This window comes from Nerophis ophidion, linkage group LG10, assembly GCF_033978795.1.
Source record: "Nerophis ophidion isolate RoL-2023_Sa linkage group LG10, RoL_Noph_v1.0, whole genome shotgun sequence".
Classification (NCBI taxonomy): Eukaryota; Metazoa; Chordata; class Actinopteri; order Syngnathiformes; family Syngnathidae; genus Nerophis; species Nerophis ophidion.
The window spans coordinates 60,317,078-60,332,345 of NC_084620.1; the positions used below are offsets into that span (position 1 = coordinate 60,317,078).

A 15,268-nucleotide genomic window follows, 5' to 3' on the forward strand; every position below is an offset into this window, starting at 1 on the left:
TAAGCCGCAGGCTCCACTCCTGGTGGTGCCCTTCCGTCAATTCCTTTAAGTTTCAGGTTTGCAACCATACTCCCCCCGGAACCCAAAGACTTTGGTTTCCCTTTGCGTCAATTCCTTTAAGTTTCAGCTTTGCAACCATACTCCCACCGGAACCCAAAGACTTTGGTCTCCCTTTGCTCCGGAAGAGGCTCCTTGGAACATCTCCTCAGCAGTTGCCCAAAGTCTCTGGCTGATGGTCGCTATCGCTGGCGTCATGACCAGGTACTCACAGCAGTTGCTGAGAGCATAGTCTCAGGCATCAGCACCAGCTAGCAACACCATGCGCCAAAGAAGGCAATGTCTTTTATCAAAGCTGGAGAAAGACCTTGTGCACGTCCAAAGACAACAAGAGGACTCCTACACACAGCCCCTGATTGGCAGCTACACCTTGACCTGGGAAAACAGCTGAGGTTCCCCCCGCACATTGTAAAAACATTTCTACGGGCAGACGTGATCATCATTTCAGAGGCTTTGAAACATCTCATCAAGCTGGAACTAACAGTGCCTTGGGAGGAGCGGATTGAGGAAGCCAACGAAAGGAAACGTGCCAAGTATCAGGACTGGTAGGGGCCTGCAGGGACAGGGGCTGGAGGACTTTCTACGAGCCAATAGAAGTTGGCTGCCGTGGCTTTGCAGGACGCTCCCTCTGCAAAGTGCTTGGCCAAAAGGAGGGCCATTCAAACCACGAGTGAAGCGGCAGAGAAAGCTACGAGGTGGTTGTGGCTGAAAAAGGGCAGATCCGCGGGTTGCTACTGGGACACAAGCAGGGACTTGATCACCCCGGCCGGGTCGCCTAGACGAGGGTGTCTGATGTTGCCGGACCCGAGTGTCCCAGTGCATCCAGGAGATGTATCTTCCAAGTATATATATATATATATATATATACATATATATATATATATATATATATATATATATATATATATATTATTTATTAGGGGTGTGGGAAAAAATCGATTCGAATACGAATCGAATCGTTTATGTTGTGCGATTCAGAATCGATTCTAATTTTAAAAAAAAAAATATATATATATATATATTTTTTATCAATCCAACAAAACAATACACAGCAATACCATAACAATGCAATCCAATTCCAAAACCAAACCTGACCCAGCAACACTCAGAACTGCAATAAACAGAGCAATTGAGAGGAGACACAAACAGGACGCAGAACAAACCAAAAGTAGTGAAACAAAAATGAATATTATCAACAACAGTATCAATATTAGTTATCATTTCAGCATAGCAGTGATTAAAAATCCCTCACTGACATTATCATTAGACATTTATAAAAATAATAAAAAGAACAATAGTGTCACAGTGGCTTACACTTGCATGGCATCTCATAAGCTGGACAACACACTGTGTCCAATGTTTTCACAAAGATAAAATAAGTCATATTTTTGGTTCGTTTAATAGTTAAAACAAATTTACATTATTGCAATCAGTTGATAAAACATTGTCCTTTACAATTATAAAAGGTTTTTACAAAAATCTACTATTCTGCTTGCATGTCAGCAGACTGGGGTAGATCCTGCTGAAGTCCTATGTATTGAATGAATACAGAATCCTTTTAAATCGGGAAAAAATTGTTTTTGAATCGGGAATCGAATCGAAAAAAATCGTTATATTATTGAATCGTGACCCCAAGAATTGATATTGAATCGAATCGTGCGACACCCAAAGATTCACAGCCCTAATATATATGTATATATATATATATATATATATATATATATATATATATATATATATATATATATATATATATATATATACTGTATATATATATATATATATATATATATATATATATATATATACTGTACATATATATACTGTATGTATATATATACACACACGTATATATACACACATATATAAAAGATATGTATGTATGTATATATACATGTATATGTATATATGTGTATATATATACATAAATAAATATAAACGTATATATATATAAAATATATGTATGTATGTATGTATATATACATATATCTGTATATATATACATATATGTATATATATGTACATATATATATGTACATGTATATGTATATATGTGTATATATATACATAAATAAATATAAACATATATATATATATGTGTATATATATATATGTATATATATATATATATATACACCATGAATTGATTAACGTGGACCCCGACTTAAACAAGTTGAAAAACTTATTGGGGTGTTACCATTTAGTGGTCAATTGTACGGAATATGTACTGAACTGTGCAATCTACTAATAAAAATATCAATCAATCAATCAATGCACACACACACATATATATATATATATGTGTTTGTGTGTGTATTGATATATATATATATATATATATATATATATATATATATATATATATATATATATATGTATATATATATATATATATATATATATATATAAAGACATGCACCTGGGGATAGGTTGATTGGCAACACTAAATGTTCCCTAGTGTGTGAATGTGAGTGTGAATGTTGTCTGTCTATCTGTGTTGGCCCTGCGACGAGGTGGCGACTTGTCCAGGGTGTACACCGGCTTCTGCCCGATTGTAGCTGAGATAGGCACCAGCGACCCCAAAGGGAATAAGCGGTAGGAAATGGATGGATGGATGGATGGATGGAATGACGCTGTCTCCTTTGCGGAGTGGGCTATCTCCTTGCTGTGCAATCTTTGGTGACGTCTCACTTCCTGGTTGTCATTTCTGTGACGTTGCCGGGGCAGAACCGAGCGCAGCCGAGTGGAGCCGAGTCATTCCGGAATTTTTGATAGAGGGAAAAAAAGTGCCGCCATCCACCCGAGCGCAGCCGAGTTGAGCCGAGTCATTCCGGAAATTTTGAGACAGGGAAAAAAAGGGCTGCCTTCCACCCGAGTGGAGCCGAGTCATTCCGGAAATTTTGAGAGAGGGAAAAAAAGAACTGCCATCCACCCGCCCCTTCCTCCGCCTTGTTCTCCTCCAGCACCCAGCCCTCAGTCCTCCCCCCTTTTGCCCAGCTTCGCTAACAGCTCCCCGGCAGCAGCAGCAGAAGACTGACTCTCAACCGAGGGAGCAAAGATGGAGCACAGGGACGCCGACTTCAACATCCTGCTAGCGACAGACTCCTACAAGGTACTGCTTTTAGCGCGCGGGGCTCCACCGTCACGTCACGCTGATTGGCCGAGAAACGGCTTTTATTTGGCCGTAAAGCGTAGTTCAAGCACCCGCAGAAGCACCGAGCTCGCCTCGCCTGGCGCACTTGTACGGAGGATGCGCTGTTAGCATCCAGCTAGCACTGTTAGCATCCGGCTAGCACTGTTAGCTCAATAGGTTGCCGCATTTAAAGGAGCAAAGTCTAACTCGGTGGGCAAAAGCCGGCTTTATTATTAATATCATCCGCTAACAGAGGCAGCCATTGTTCAGTGAATATTAAAGTTGGGGGGCGGGGGAGTTAAAATGTAATGTATTTGACCTTCCTACAAAATGTCACAGTCGTAGTAGCGCACGCATGCTTCACCGGGCCATTTTGTGTCCTGTGTCATTTTTTTATAGAATTGTATTTGTTTTGTTAGAGTGAATTAAGGGTTACTAAATTATTATTGTGTGCTGACGGCACACTTGGCAACCTTGAGACCTCCGATTTCGGGAGGTGGGGGGCGTGGTTGGGGGCGTGGCTAACAGGGAACGAGTATATTTACCGCTAGATTCACCAAGTCAAGTATTTCATATATACCGTATTTCCTTGAATTGCCGCCGGGGCGTTAATTAATTTAAAATCTCTTCTCACTCCTCACTTACCAAAGGCATGTGGTAAAAGTAAGCATGCACTAATTATTTTAAAACCTTTACTCACTCCGGCACTTACCAAAGTTATGCAGTAAACATTTGAGTATGATGTAAGCTTTGACTTTAAATCCTACTGAATAGCTCTTAAAGGCCTACTGAAATGAGATTTTCTTATTTAAACGGGGATAGCAGGTCCATTCTATGTGTCATACTTGATCATTTTGCGATATTGCCATATTTTTTTCTGAAAGGATTTAGTAGAGAACATCGACGATAAAGTTCACAACTGTTGGTTAGGGATGCACCGAAATGAAAATTTGTGGCCGAAGCCGAAGCCGAATAAAATTTAAACTCTTGGCCGAAGGCCGAATAATGAATGCAGTTTTTCACATTTTTTTTATATTGCTTAAATAGCCTAGAATAAATATTTAGACATGTTTTTCAAGTAAAGTAATTTTTTATTGAATATTGACATTTTTTAAATAATCCAGTAGCCTTTGCTTTTCAAAAAAAGCACAAAGTTTTTCATTTATATTAGGCCTTCAAACAAAACATGCATTCCAAAAAAAAATAAAGTGCATTAAAGTGGATAAACCCACAACAAATTAATTATTGTCCTTTTGGCAAAAGTCTGCTTAGCCACAGTAGATATGCTAATAATGTAAACAGAAGGCTCAAGTAAATCTCAATTAAGTATGTGCTTGTAACATCATACACTTATACAGGTAGCCTACACAACAGGCTAATAATGTAAACAGAGGCCCCACTAAACCTCAATAAGTGTGTGCTTGTAACCTCATACACTTATACAGGTACACAACATATCCCAACGTCACCGCGTCACTGCACGTTGGTTGATTGCGTCACCGCGTCAAAAAATTGCGTCACGCCACTATTCGGTCTTGTTTTTAACTCATTCCACCGAAGGCCGAATGTGGCTTTTTTTGCCATATTCGGCCGAATATATTCGGTTACCGATTAATCGGTGCATCCCTACTGTTGGTCGCTAATAAAAAAGCCTTGCCTGTACTGGATGTAGCAGACGATGTGCGTGTGACGTCACCGATGTGAGGGCTCCTCACATCTGAACTTTGTTTCCAATCATAGTCAGCAGCAGCTAGAGATATTTGGACCGAGAAGCGACAATTTCCCCATTAATTTGAGCAAGGATGAAAGATTTGTGGATGAGGAAAATTAGAGTCAACGACTAGAAAAAAAAATAAAAAATGAAAAAGGCGATTGCAGTGAGAGCGATTCAGATGTTTTTAGACAGATTTACTAGGATAATTTGGGGAAATACCTTATCTGCCTATTGTTTTGCTAGTATTTTAGTGAGTTAAATAGTACCTGAAAGTCGAAGGGGTGTGGCCACGGGTGTGTTGAAGCCAGAGTCTCTGAGGGAAGTCATGAAGCTGTAGCAGGACAGAAGCTCTGCTGATCTCCGGTAAGAGCCGACTTATTACCACAATTTTCTCACCGAAAACTGCCGGTTGACATGTGGTCGGGATCCATGTTTGCTTGACCGCTCTGATCCATAGTAAAAGTTCACCTCCGGGAATTTTAAACAAGGAAACAATGTGTGTTTGTGTGGCTAAAGGCTAAAAGCTTCCCACTTCCATCTTTCTACTTTGACTTCTCCAATTTTAATTGAACAAATTGCAAAAGATTCAGCAACACAGATTTCCAGAATACTGTGTAATTATGCGATTAAAGCAGACTACTTATAGCTTGGATTGGGCTGGAAAATAATGTCCGCTACATTCCGAGACGTCACGCGCACACGTCATCATACGCGTCGTCATACCGACGTTTTCAACAGGATACTTTGCGCGAAATTTAAAATTGCAATTTAGTAAACTAAAGCGGCCGTATTGGCATGTGTTGCAATGTTAATATTTCATCATTGATATATAAACTATCAGACTGCGTGGTCGCTAGTAGTGGCTTTCAGTAGGTCTTTAAGTCTTGCTAAATTATTATTGTGTGCTGACGGGGATGGCTGTAGCCATACTTGCCAACCTTGAGACCTCCGATTTTGGGAGGTGAGGGGTTGGGGGTGGGGCGGGGGGCATGGTTGGGGGCGGGGAGTGGTTAAGAGGAGAGGAGTATATTTATATTATTCATATATTATACAGGGCTGCAAATCTTTGGGTGTCACACGATTCGATTCAATAATAAATCGATTTTTTCGATTCAACGCGAGTCTCGATTCAAAAACTATATTTTTCCGATTCAAAAGGATTCTTTATTCATTCAATACATAGGACTTCAGCAGGATCTACGCCAGTCTGCTGACATGCTAGCAGAGTAGTAGATTTAAAAAAAAAGCTTTTATAATTGTAAAGGATAATGTTTTATCAACTGATTGCAATATTGTAAATTTGTTTTAGCTATTAAAGGAAGCAAAAATATGACTTATTTTATCTTTGTGAAAACATTGGACACAGTGTTTGTTGTCCAGCTTATGAGATGCCATGCAAGTGTAAGCCACTGTGACACTATTGTTCTTTTTTATTATTTTTATAAATGTCTAATGATAATGTCAGTGAGGGATTTTTAATCACTGCTATGCTGAAATTATAACTAACATTGATACTGTTGTTGATAATATTCATTTTTGTTTCACTACTTTTGGTTTGTTCTGTGTCCTGTTTGTGTCTCCTCTCAATTGCTCTGTTTATTGCAGTTCTGAGTGTTGCTGGCTCAGGTTTGGTTTTGGAATTGGATTGCATTGTTATGGTATTGCTGTGTATTGTTTTGTTGGATTGATTAAAAAAAAAAAAATCAATTAAAAAAAAAAAAGAATCGATTCTGAATCGCACAACGTGAGAATCGCGATTCTCACGTTGTACATTCTATTCTACATTCTATTCTATTCTATATTTACCGCTAGATTCACCAAGTCAAGTATTTCATATATATATATATAAATATATATATATATATATGTCTTGATTGGATTATCCAGAGAATAGTGCTCGATACCGTGGTAGAGCGCAATATGTATGTGTGGGAAAAATCACAAGACTACTTCATCTCTACAGAACTGTTTCATGAGGGGTTCCCTCAATCATCAGATTTTTTTTCTTTCTCTCCTATTGATGGAGGGAACCCCTTATTAAACAGTGCTGTAGAGATGAAGTAGTCTTGTGATTTTTCCCACACACACACACACACACACACATATATATATATATATATATATATATATATATATATATATATATATATATATATATATATATATATATATATATATATATATATATAAATATATATATAAAACCGGCATTTTTGTGTACCGTTACACCCCCTAATATATATATATATATATATATATATATATATATATATATTAGGGGTATAACGGTACACAAAAATTTCGGTTCGGTACGTACCTCAGGTCAGAGGTTACGATTCGGTTCATTTTCGGTACAGTAAGAAAAAAACTAAATATACATTTTTTGATTATTTATTTAACAAATTTGCTAAATCTTCCACCAAAAATATTTTGATGTGAAGTAATCGGAAACTTGGATAGGTCTGTAATTCATAATAACATTAATTTTGATTCAATATTATGTTTTGAGCAATGACAGTTTGAAAGAACAAAAGCAGCTTTGTTTAGACTACGTTGCAACTTTTTCTAAATTACATTTAGCCTTTAAGCTTTTTTATTTCACTTTTGTTTATGTTTTTGTTTATTTTAATAGTATTTTTAGAATGTGCCATGTGCCTTTAAAACATTAGGTGTGTGCCGCAAATGGCCTCCGGGGCACACTTTTGACACCCCTGCTATAGAGATTAAAAAATTAAATCAGAGCCTGGCGACGCATGCATGTTTATCATAACTCTCTCGCTCTGTCTGTCTCTGTCCCTCCCTCGCGAATGTTGCTGTGTGCACAAATTGTCTTGTTTTGAACCCCTTGTTAACTTTGAACGTACATTGAAAATACACGCAACTCTCACTTAAAATGCCGGACATTTGAGGCATTTAAGAAACTCCACCCGGACAGCCCCGCAAAAGAGGACATGTCCGGTGAAAAGAGGAGGTATGGTCAGTCTATCACAGCCCAGTCGTTGCTAGCATGCCGTGCGTTGTTGTTTTTTTGATTGATTGAAACTTTTATTAGTAGATTGCACAGTACAGTACATATTCCGTACAATTGACCACTAAATGCTAACACCCCAATAAGTATTTCAACCTGTTTTAAGTCGGGGTCCACTTAAATCAATTCATGGTGCCTCGTAGGGGTGCAACGGATCAAAAAACTCACGGATTGGATCATTTTTTTCGAATCAGCAAAAAAAAAAAAATACAAGACAAATAAACAGAAGTTTTGCCGTTTTGTTTTGTAACACTTTTAAATTATTAAATTAAAATATATCAAATCTAGTTCAAGTGCACAAGGCATAGTATCTTCTTTTTTACATCATTAATGAAAAACAGTGCCACATAAAAAGGGATTTTTCCTTTCCTGCGCTGCTTGTGTCAGTACCTGCACAAGGTGACTCTCCTAGAGGAGGCGTGTCTTCTCATCTCCCACTCTGCTGTGATGAAATGAGCGCTTATCGCAACAGATGACGCTCGGGATAGTTCGTCCACAACTTTTTTCTTCTTTTGCTCATAAAAATCTGGCACAATCTTAACGTTGAAGTTGGTGCGTGACGGGATGTTGTAATGTGGCTGAAGCACTTTCAGCATGTGCTTAAAACCCTCGTTTTGCACAATGGAGTCTGCACCTATAAACACACTGATTAAATGGAGCGGGGCGTTCAAGTTTTTCCGTTACTCCGCTCGCCATGACCACGCTGTGCGAACAACTTCTTTTTTTTTTTTTTTCATAAATCAGACCGCGATCACGTGTGTGCCGAACCAAAGATATTGATCCGAACGGATCACGGATCAATGTTGATCCGTTGCACCACTAGTGCCTCGGTGTGCATTGTTTACAAAACGTGCGCTACTTAATATGTCCGTGTCGTTCACTGACTTATAGCATATAAGAATATTATATTTTTGTTAAGCAAACTACGAATAATAAAACATGTGTCCTTTATGATAACTACAGGTATGACAAAGAAGCGCGTGAAAATCAGTGGTATTCAGTGAGGTAAGATGAATGAAATGGGCTGAAAGTCCTTTGCTCCTGACAAATGAATTGAGTGAATTTTTCATATTTTGTGTTTGACTTATTGCAATTAAAAGAACAACAACCAATAACTTATAATTGACAGGTAGATCTGAAGTCAAGCTATAGACTTAAGTGTTGAAAGTAAAAATATATATATGACTTACTTTTAACACCTTTATGTGTATCCCCAATAATTTTGGTGGTGGTTTTCTAAACTGTCATTGCTCAAAATATAATGCAGAATGAATTATAGACTTCTGTAAAGCTCCAATTACTTCACTGAAAAAGTTCCATTTAGAATTTTATTGGGGGGGGGGAGTGATGCATATTTTGCTACCAAAAACAGCGTTGCCTGTAACAAAAAGCACTTAAAGCATAAAAAAAATTAACTTGAAGTTGCTCCAGAGATATAAAGGTTTGACGGCCTGCTGTACATTCTAAGAATACTATTAAAACAGAGAATGGAATAAAAGAGCAAAAATGGTGAATAGAACGAGAAAAATATGTATCGTTGACTCTAATTACACAACATTGCCATGGAAACTGTCTTTTTCTTTTGTCATTGCTCGAAAGATGAAAAATCTAAATTCATGTTGTGAATTATTGACCTATTCAAGGCTACAATTAAATTTTGCATATTTTATGTTCATCACATATTGCAAAAATGTAATAAAAAAAACTAATAACTTATTATTGACAGATCTGAAGTCAGCCTATTGACTTAAAGTATTGAAAGTAAAAATATATAAATGACTTACTTTTCACACCTTTATGTGTATCCCCAATAATTTTAGTGGTGTTTTTTTAAACTGTCATTGCTCAAAATGTAATGACTTAAAGTCAATGGTGTTATGAATTATTGACCAATGTAAAACTCGAATTATTTGATGGCCCCTGCAAAATATAATATTTTCAATATGCGGCCCTCTGTAAAAAAAAAACATTTGGACACCTCTGATTTAGAGGCTCCAATTCGCCTTAAATGCATTTTTGGGGGGATTATACCGTATTAGTTTGACATTTCTGCAGATTCTAATCTGCGTTTACAGATTGTGAGGCGGAAATGCTAACCACTAGTTCACCGCGTGACCAATAAGCCTTTTAAGTGTGACATTAGTAAATGGCTGAAATGTGCACAGACAACAGTAGTGCAGTGTAGGTGTTTCAAAGTGTGAGGCGCGGCAGCTTGTTAGAGCAGTGTTTTTCAACCTTTTTGGAGTCGAGGCACATTTTTTTTCATTGAAAAAATGCAGAGGCACACCACCAGCAGAAAACATAAAAAAAAACTAAACTCAGTAGTCGATGTTTACAGTAAAAGTCGTTCTAACAATTGTAGGAAAATACTTAAAACCATAACCATCACTATTGCTCTTGTCCCAAAGTACTGTCACATCACACCGTGACTTATTTGGAGTTTTTGGGTGTTTTCCTGTGTGTAGTGTGCTGCGCTCCTATTTTAGTGGCTTTTTGCTGTTTTGTTGGTATTTTCCTGTAGCAGTTTCATGTCTTCCTTGAGCGCTATTCCCCGCACCTGCTTTGTTTTAGCAATCGAGAATATTTCAGTTGTGCGGCCGCTATCCCTCTTTTTAGGGAGGTTGTCGATCGTCATGTCATGTACCGATGTACTTTGTGGACGCCGTCTCTGCTCCTCACCCTGTAAGTCTTTGCTGTCGTCCAGCATTCTGTTTTTGTATACTTTGCAGCCAGTTCAGTTTTAGTTTTGTTTTCCATGGCCAACTCTAAGCTTCAATGCCTTTTCTTAGGGGCATTCAACTTTTTATTTTCGGATTAAGCATTAGATACGACGTTTACATAGCAATTAGCTATTTGCTGCCACCTACTGATATGGAAGAGTTTTACACGGTTACTCTGCCGACACTCGACAGCGGCACTTTATTTGCAGATTATAATTACTGGTTTGCATAATTTTTTTTTTTAACCCAAACAGGTGAAATTACATAATCTCCCACGGCACGCCAGACTGTATCTCACGGCACACTAGTGTACCGCGGCACAGTGGTTGAAAAACACTGTGTAAAGGGAATATTCTCACTTTTAAGCAGAATAGAACGCCCTGGAACTGTCTTTGGTTCCACTCAAAGACGATAACCACAAAGAATCTGTGCACACACACACACACACACACACACACCTATATTATCATTAATGGTGTAATATATATATATATATATATATATATATATATATATATATATATATATATATATATATATATATATTGTTTGTGTTGTGGTTTGTGCAGCCCTTTGAGACACTAGTGATTTAGGGCTATATAAGTAAACATTGATTGATTGATTGATAATGAAGTACTGTCCTATGGGGAGAGTGAAGGAGGCACACACTTTAAGTTAACTTTCATTTTCAAATCCTACCGAGGCAAGCAACCTCGGTGGACAAAAGTATGAGAGACGGATAACTATTTTCGAGACTGCTTCATTCTTTCATATCGCTGGTATTTCTATTGTTTGTAGAATACATTGTTGTCTTGTCAACTCTCATCATTTCAGTCTTCAAACAAAAGGATCGCCTCCAAAAAGGTGTGGTCTTAATTTAATTTACCACAGACTTATTAAAACAACTCCGCTACCTTGAGTTATGCCGCGCGAAAATGTTTTTTTAATAGAAAAAAGTAAATAATCCTAAATATGCTGCGGAAATTACTTTTTTCGAGAGGTATGATCCCCGACGCCCACAGGTGCAGTACAATCGATCAAATAATTTGTGCAGAGAAGTCGATATCAAGCCAATTTACTAAATTATAGCACTGGCCCCGAATGCCTGCTGTTGCAATTAAAAAGAGAACACCTCCCCAAAGCTATGTGCACCTTTTGTTTGGAAACAATCACAGTAAGGGGTGAGGGTGGGGGCGACTTTTGACGGGAAAATAATGGACACTCTCCCCCTGCTGGAGCTCATTTTAACCCCCGAAGTCACTTTAATCTCATTATTTTGCATCTAGACTGTCCTGTGTCCCGAATAGCACACAATTACTAGATGGCAGTGTGTGTGTGTGCGTAAACGTGTCTGCCAGTAAATGCCTTGACTCTATTTTGAGTCATTGAAAGGACACGGACAGGTCATATTGGTCATTGACATTTATCTTTACCTCTGGCCTGTCTATGGAGATTGCCACAGTTCTATTTTTAACTTGTCTTTTTTTCATTTACAAAAAACACACACACTTACTTTCATCTTCAAATTCCTCAGTGTTGATTCTATGGCTGGTGTTACCATTAATAAAAGTGTGAGGAAATATACCTGGACATGTTCCTTAAAGTTCTTTTGGGAGCCTGATTGTGACATTTCCTTACTATCTTGAGGCGAATTTCTTCCGTTTGTAGCCTTTGATAAGTCCCTGGGTGTGTTTTTGTTTTTGCATCACTGAATAGCCCAGTTGTGCAAATTCAAGATAAAGCACGTCTGAATATTATTCACAAGGGTCACATACAGTACCTTATCTATTGTACTGTGTCTTGCCACGTTCAGTATACATCAATTAACTTGTGTCTTTGTGTTTGTGTGTGTGTGTGTGTGTGTGCGCAGGTGACACACTACAAACAGTATCCCCCCAACACGAGTAAAGTCTACTCCTACTTTGAGTGCCGCGAGAAGAAGACAGATCCCGGGAAAAACAGGAAGGTCAAATATGAGAAAACAGTGTTCTATGGCCTACAGTACATCCTGCACAAATACCTCAAAGGTAATGTTATTATTATAAAAATAAAGTACTACCTCAACTTATGAGTTTAAAGGGGAACCGCACTTTGTTGAAATTTGCAATCTTTATGTACAAACCCTGTTTCCATATGAGTTGGGAAATTGTGTTAAATGTAAATATAAACGGAATACAATGATTTGCAAATCCTTTTCAACCCATATTCAATTGAATGCACTACAAAGACAAGATGTTTGATGTTCAAACTCATAAACTTCATTTTTTTTTGCAAATAATAATTAACTTAGAATTTCATGACTCCAACACATGCCAAAGTAGTTGGGAAAGGGCATGTTGACCACTGTGTTTCATCACATTTTCTTTTAACAACACTCAATAAACTTTTGGGAACTGAGGAAACTAATTATTGAAGCTTTGAAAGTGGAATTCTTTCCCATTCTTGTTTTATGTAGAGCTTCAGTCCTTCAACAGTCTCCGTTGTCGTATTTTACGCTTCATAATGCGCCACACATTTTAGATGGGAGACATGTCTGGACTGCAAGCGGGCCAGGAAAGTACCCGCACTCTTTTACTTCGAAGCCACGCTGTTGTAACACGTGGCTTGGCATTGTTTTGCTGAAATAAGCATGGGCGTCCATGATAACGTTGCCTGGAGGACAACATATGTTGCTCCAAAACCTGTATGTACCTTTCAGCATTAATGGTGCTTTCACAGATGTGTAAGTTACCCATGCCTTGGGCACTAATACACCCCCATACCATCACACTTGCTGGCTTTGGAACTTTGCGCCTATAACAATCCGGGTTATATATTTATTTTCCTCTTTGTTCCGGAGGACACCACGTCCACAGTTTCCAAATATAATTTGAAATGTGGACTCGTCAGACCACAGAACACTTTTCCACTTTGCATCAGTCCATCTTAGATGAGCTCGGGCCCAGCAAAGCCGGCGGCATTCCTGGGTGTTGTTAATAAATGGCTTTCACTTTGCATAGTAGAGTTTTAACTTGCACTGACAGAAGTAGCGACCAACTGTAGTTAATGACAGTGGTTTTCTGAAGTGTTCCTGAGCCTGTGTAGTGATATCCTTTACACACTGATGTCGGTTTTTGATGCAGTACCGCCTGAGGGAACAAAAGTCCGTAACTTCATGGATTACGTGCTTTGATTTCTCCAGATTCTCTGAACCTTTTGATGATTTTACGGACTGGTGATGGTAAAATCCCTAAATTCCTTGCAATAGCTCGTTGAGAAATGTTGTTGTAAAACTGTTCAACAATTTGCTTACAAATTGGTGACTCTCGCTCCATCCTTGTATGTGAATTACTTAGCATTTCATGGAAGCTGCTTTTATAGCCAATCATGACACCCACCTCTTCCCAATTAGCCTGCACACCTGTGAATGTTCCAAATAAGTGTTTGATGAGCATTCCTCAACTTTATCAGTATTTATTGCCACCTTTCCCAACTTCTTTGTCACGTGTTGCTGGCATCAAATTCTAAAGTTAATGATTATTTAAATGTTTATTAGTTTGAACATCAAATATGTTGTCTTTGTAGTGCATTCAACTGAATATGGGTTGAAAAATGATTTGCAAATCATTGTATTCTGTTTATATTTACATCTAACAACATTTCCCAACTCATATAGAAACGGGGTTTGTAAGACAAGAAATTTTTTACCTTTTTGAAAGCAGATTACAGAAAATACGGCAAATACAAGGTGGCTAACACTGCAGCTGATGAGCAGTGTTGCCAACTCCTCAGCAAGGAAAGTAGCTATTGGCTTTCCTAAAATGACATCATTACCTAATCTGCATAATTTATTGCAATGGGCGCTGTATGAGCGATACAAAAGTATGTTTTAAAAAGCAGTTTTCATGATTAAAACTACAAATTAACTTTCTTCTTTTGATTCTTAGGTGTTATATCAATATTTTTCTGCATTGCTAAATGTTAAATTAGGGGGTTTTGTATTCACTGACAAACCAAATCTAATGACTGGCTAATTAATATGAACGATGGAATTGTTTTAGTTATTTATGTTAGCTTAACATGACAAATAAATAAATATTTACATTTACATCTCGCTCTGTAAACCGATGGAGAAAAACTGGCAGCTTTGCACAGACACCTTTTATTTGCAGTTAATGGAGGCATGTTGGTTTCCTCTCTGCACTGACTGACATGATAAGATAGATAGCTTGATGTTCAACTTTTGTCGTACACACACACACACAAGATAAGCAAGTGACTGAGGCTGTGTTTAGTAGGCAAATCAAATTCAGTTATGTATTTAAGTTTGGCTATACAGAAACATTTACACTTAAAATTCCAGTCGAAACTTCCGGCAAGGAACTCTGACATTTTTCCTCCCCTCTACAATCAGAACGTACCATAAAAATCTAGACGGCAAACGATTTGCTGCAATTCCTGCTCTTTGAGGGTCTATGCTCTGCTCCTGCATCAGCAGCACCAGTTGACCAGCAGCACCCTTCACTGCTGGCTGCACAGCGGTGAATGTTCCATGCTTTCACATCAGAGTCTCCAAGACACAAAAAGTCTCCTATACAACCGGTAAAAGTCGCTCGATTTGTCGATAGTAGCTGTTT

The 15,268-nt window shown here is 38.0% G+C and overlaps 1 protein-coding gene across 1 annotated transcript in view; it reads left to right on the forward strand.

Annotated features, from left to right (window-relative positions):
* Nucleotides 1-2,888: 2,888 nt before the first annotated feature.
* Nucleotides 2,889-15,268, forward strand: part of nampt1 (nicotinamide phosphoribosyltransferase 1) — a 28,508-nt gene continuing 16,128 nt past the window's right edge. The window contains exons 1-2 of the mRNA XM_061914309.1: nt 2,889-3,169; nt 12,523-12,679. Of these exons, the coding sequence (XP_061770293.1) occupies nt 3,116-3,169; nt 12,523-12,679 (211 nt within the window). The 5' untranslated portion in view covers nt 2,889-3,115. The remainder of the gene's footprint in view (nt 3,170-12,522; nt 12,680-15,268) is intronic.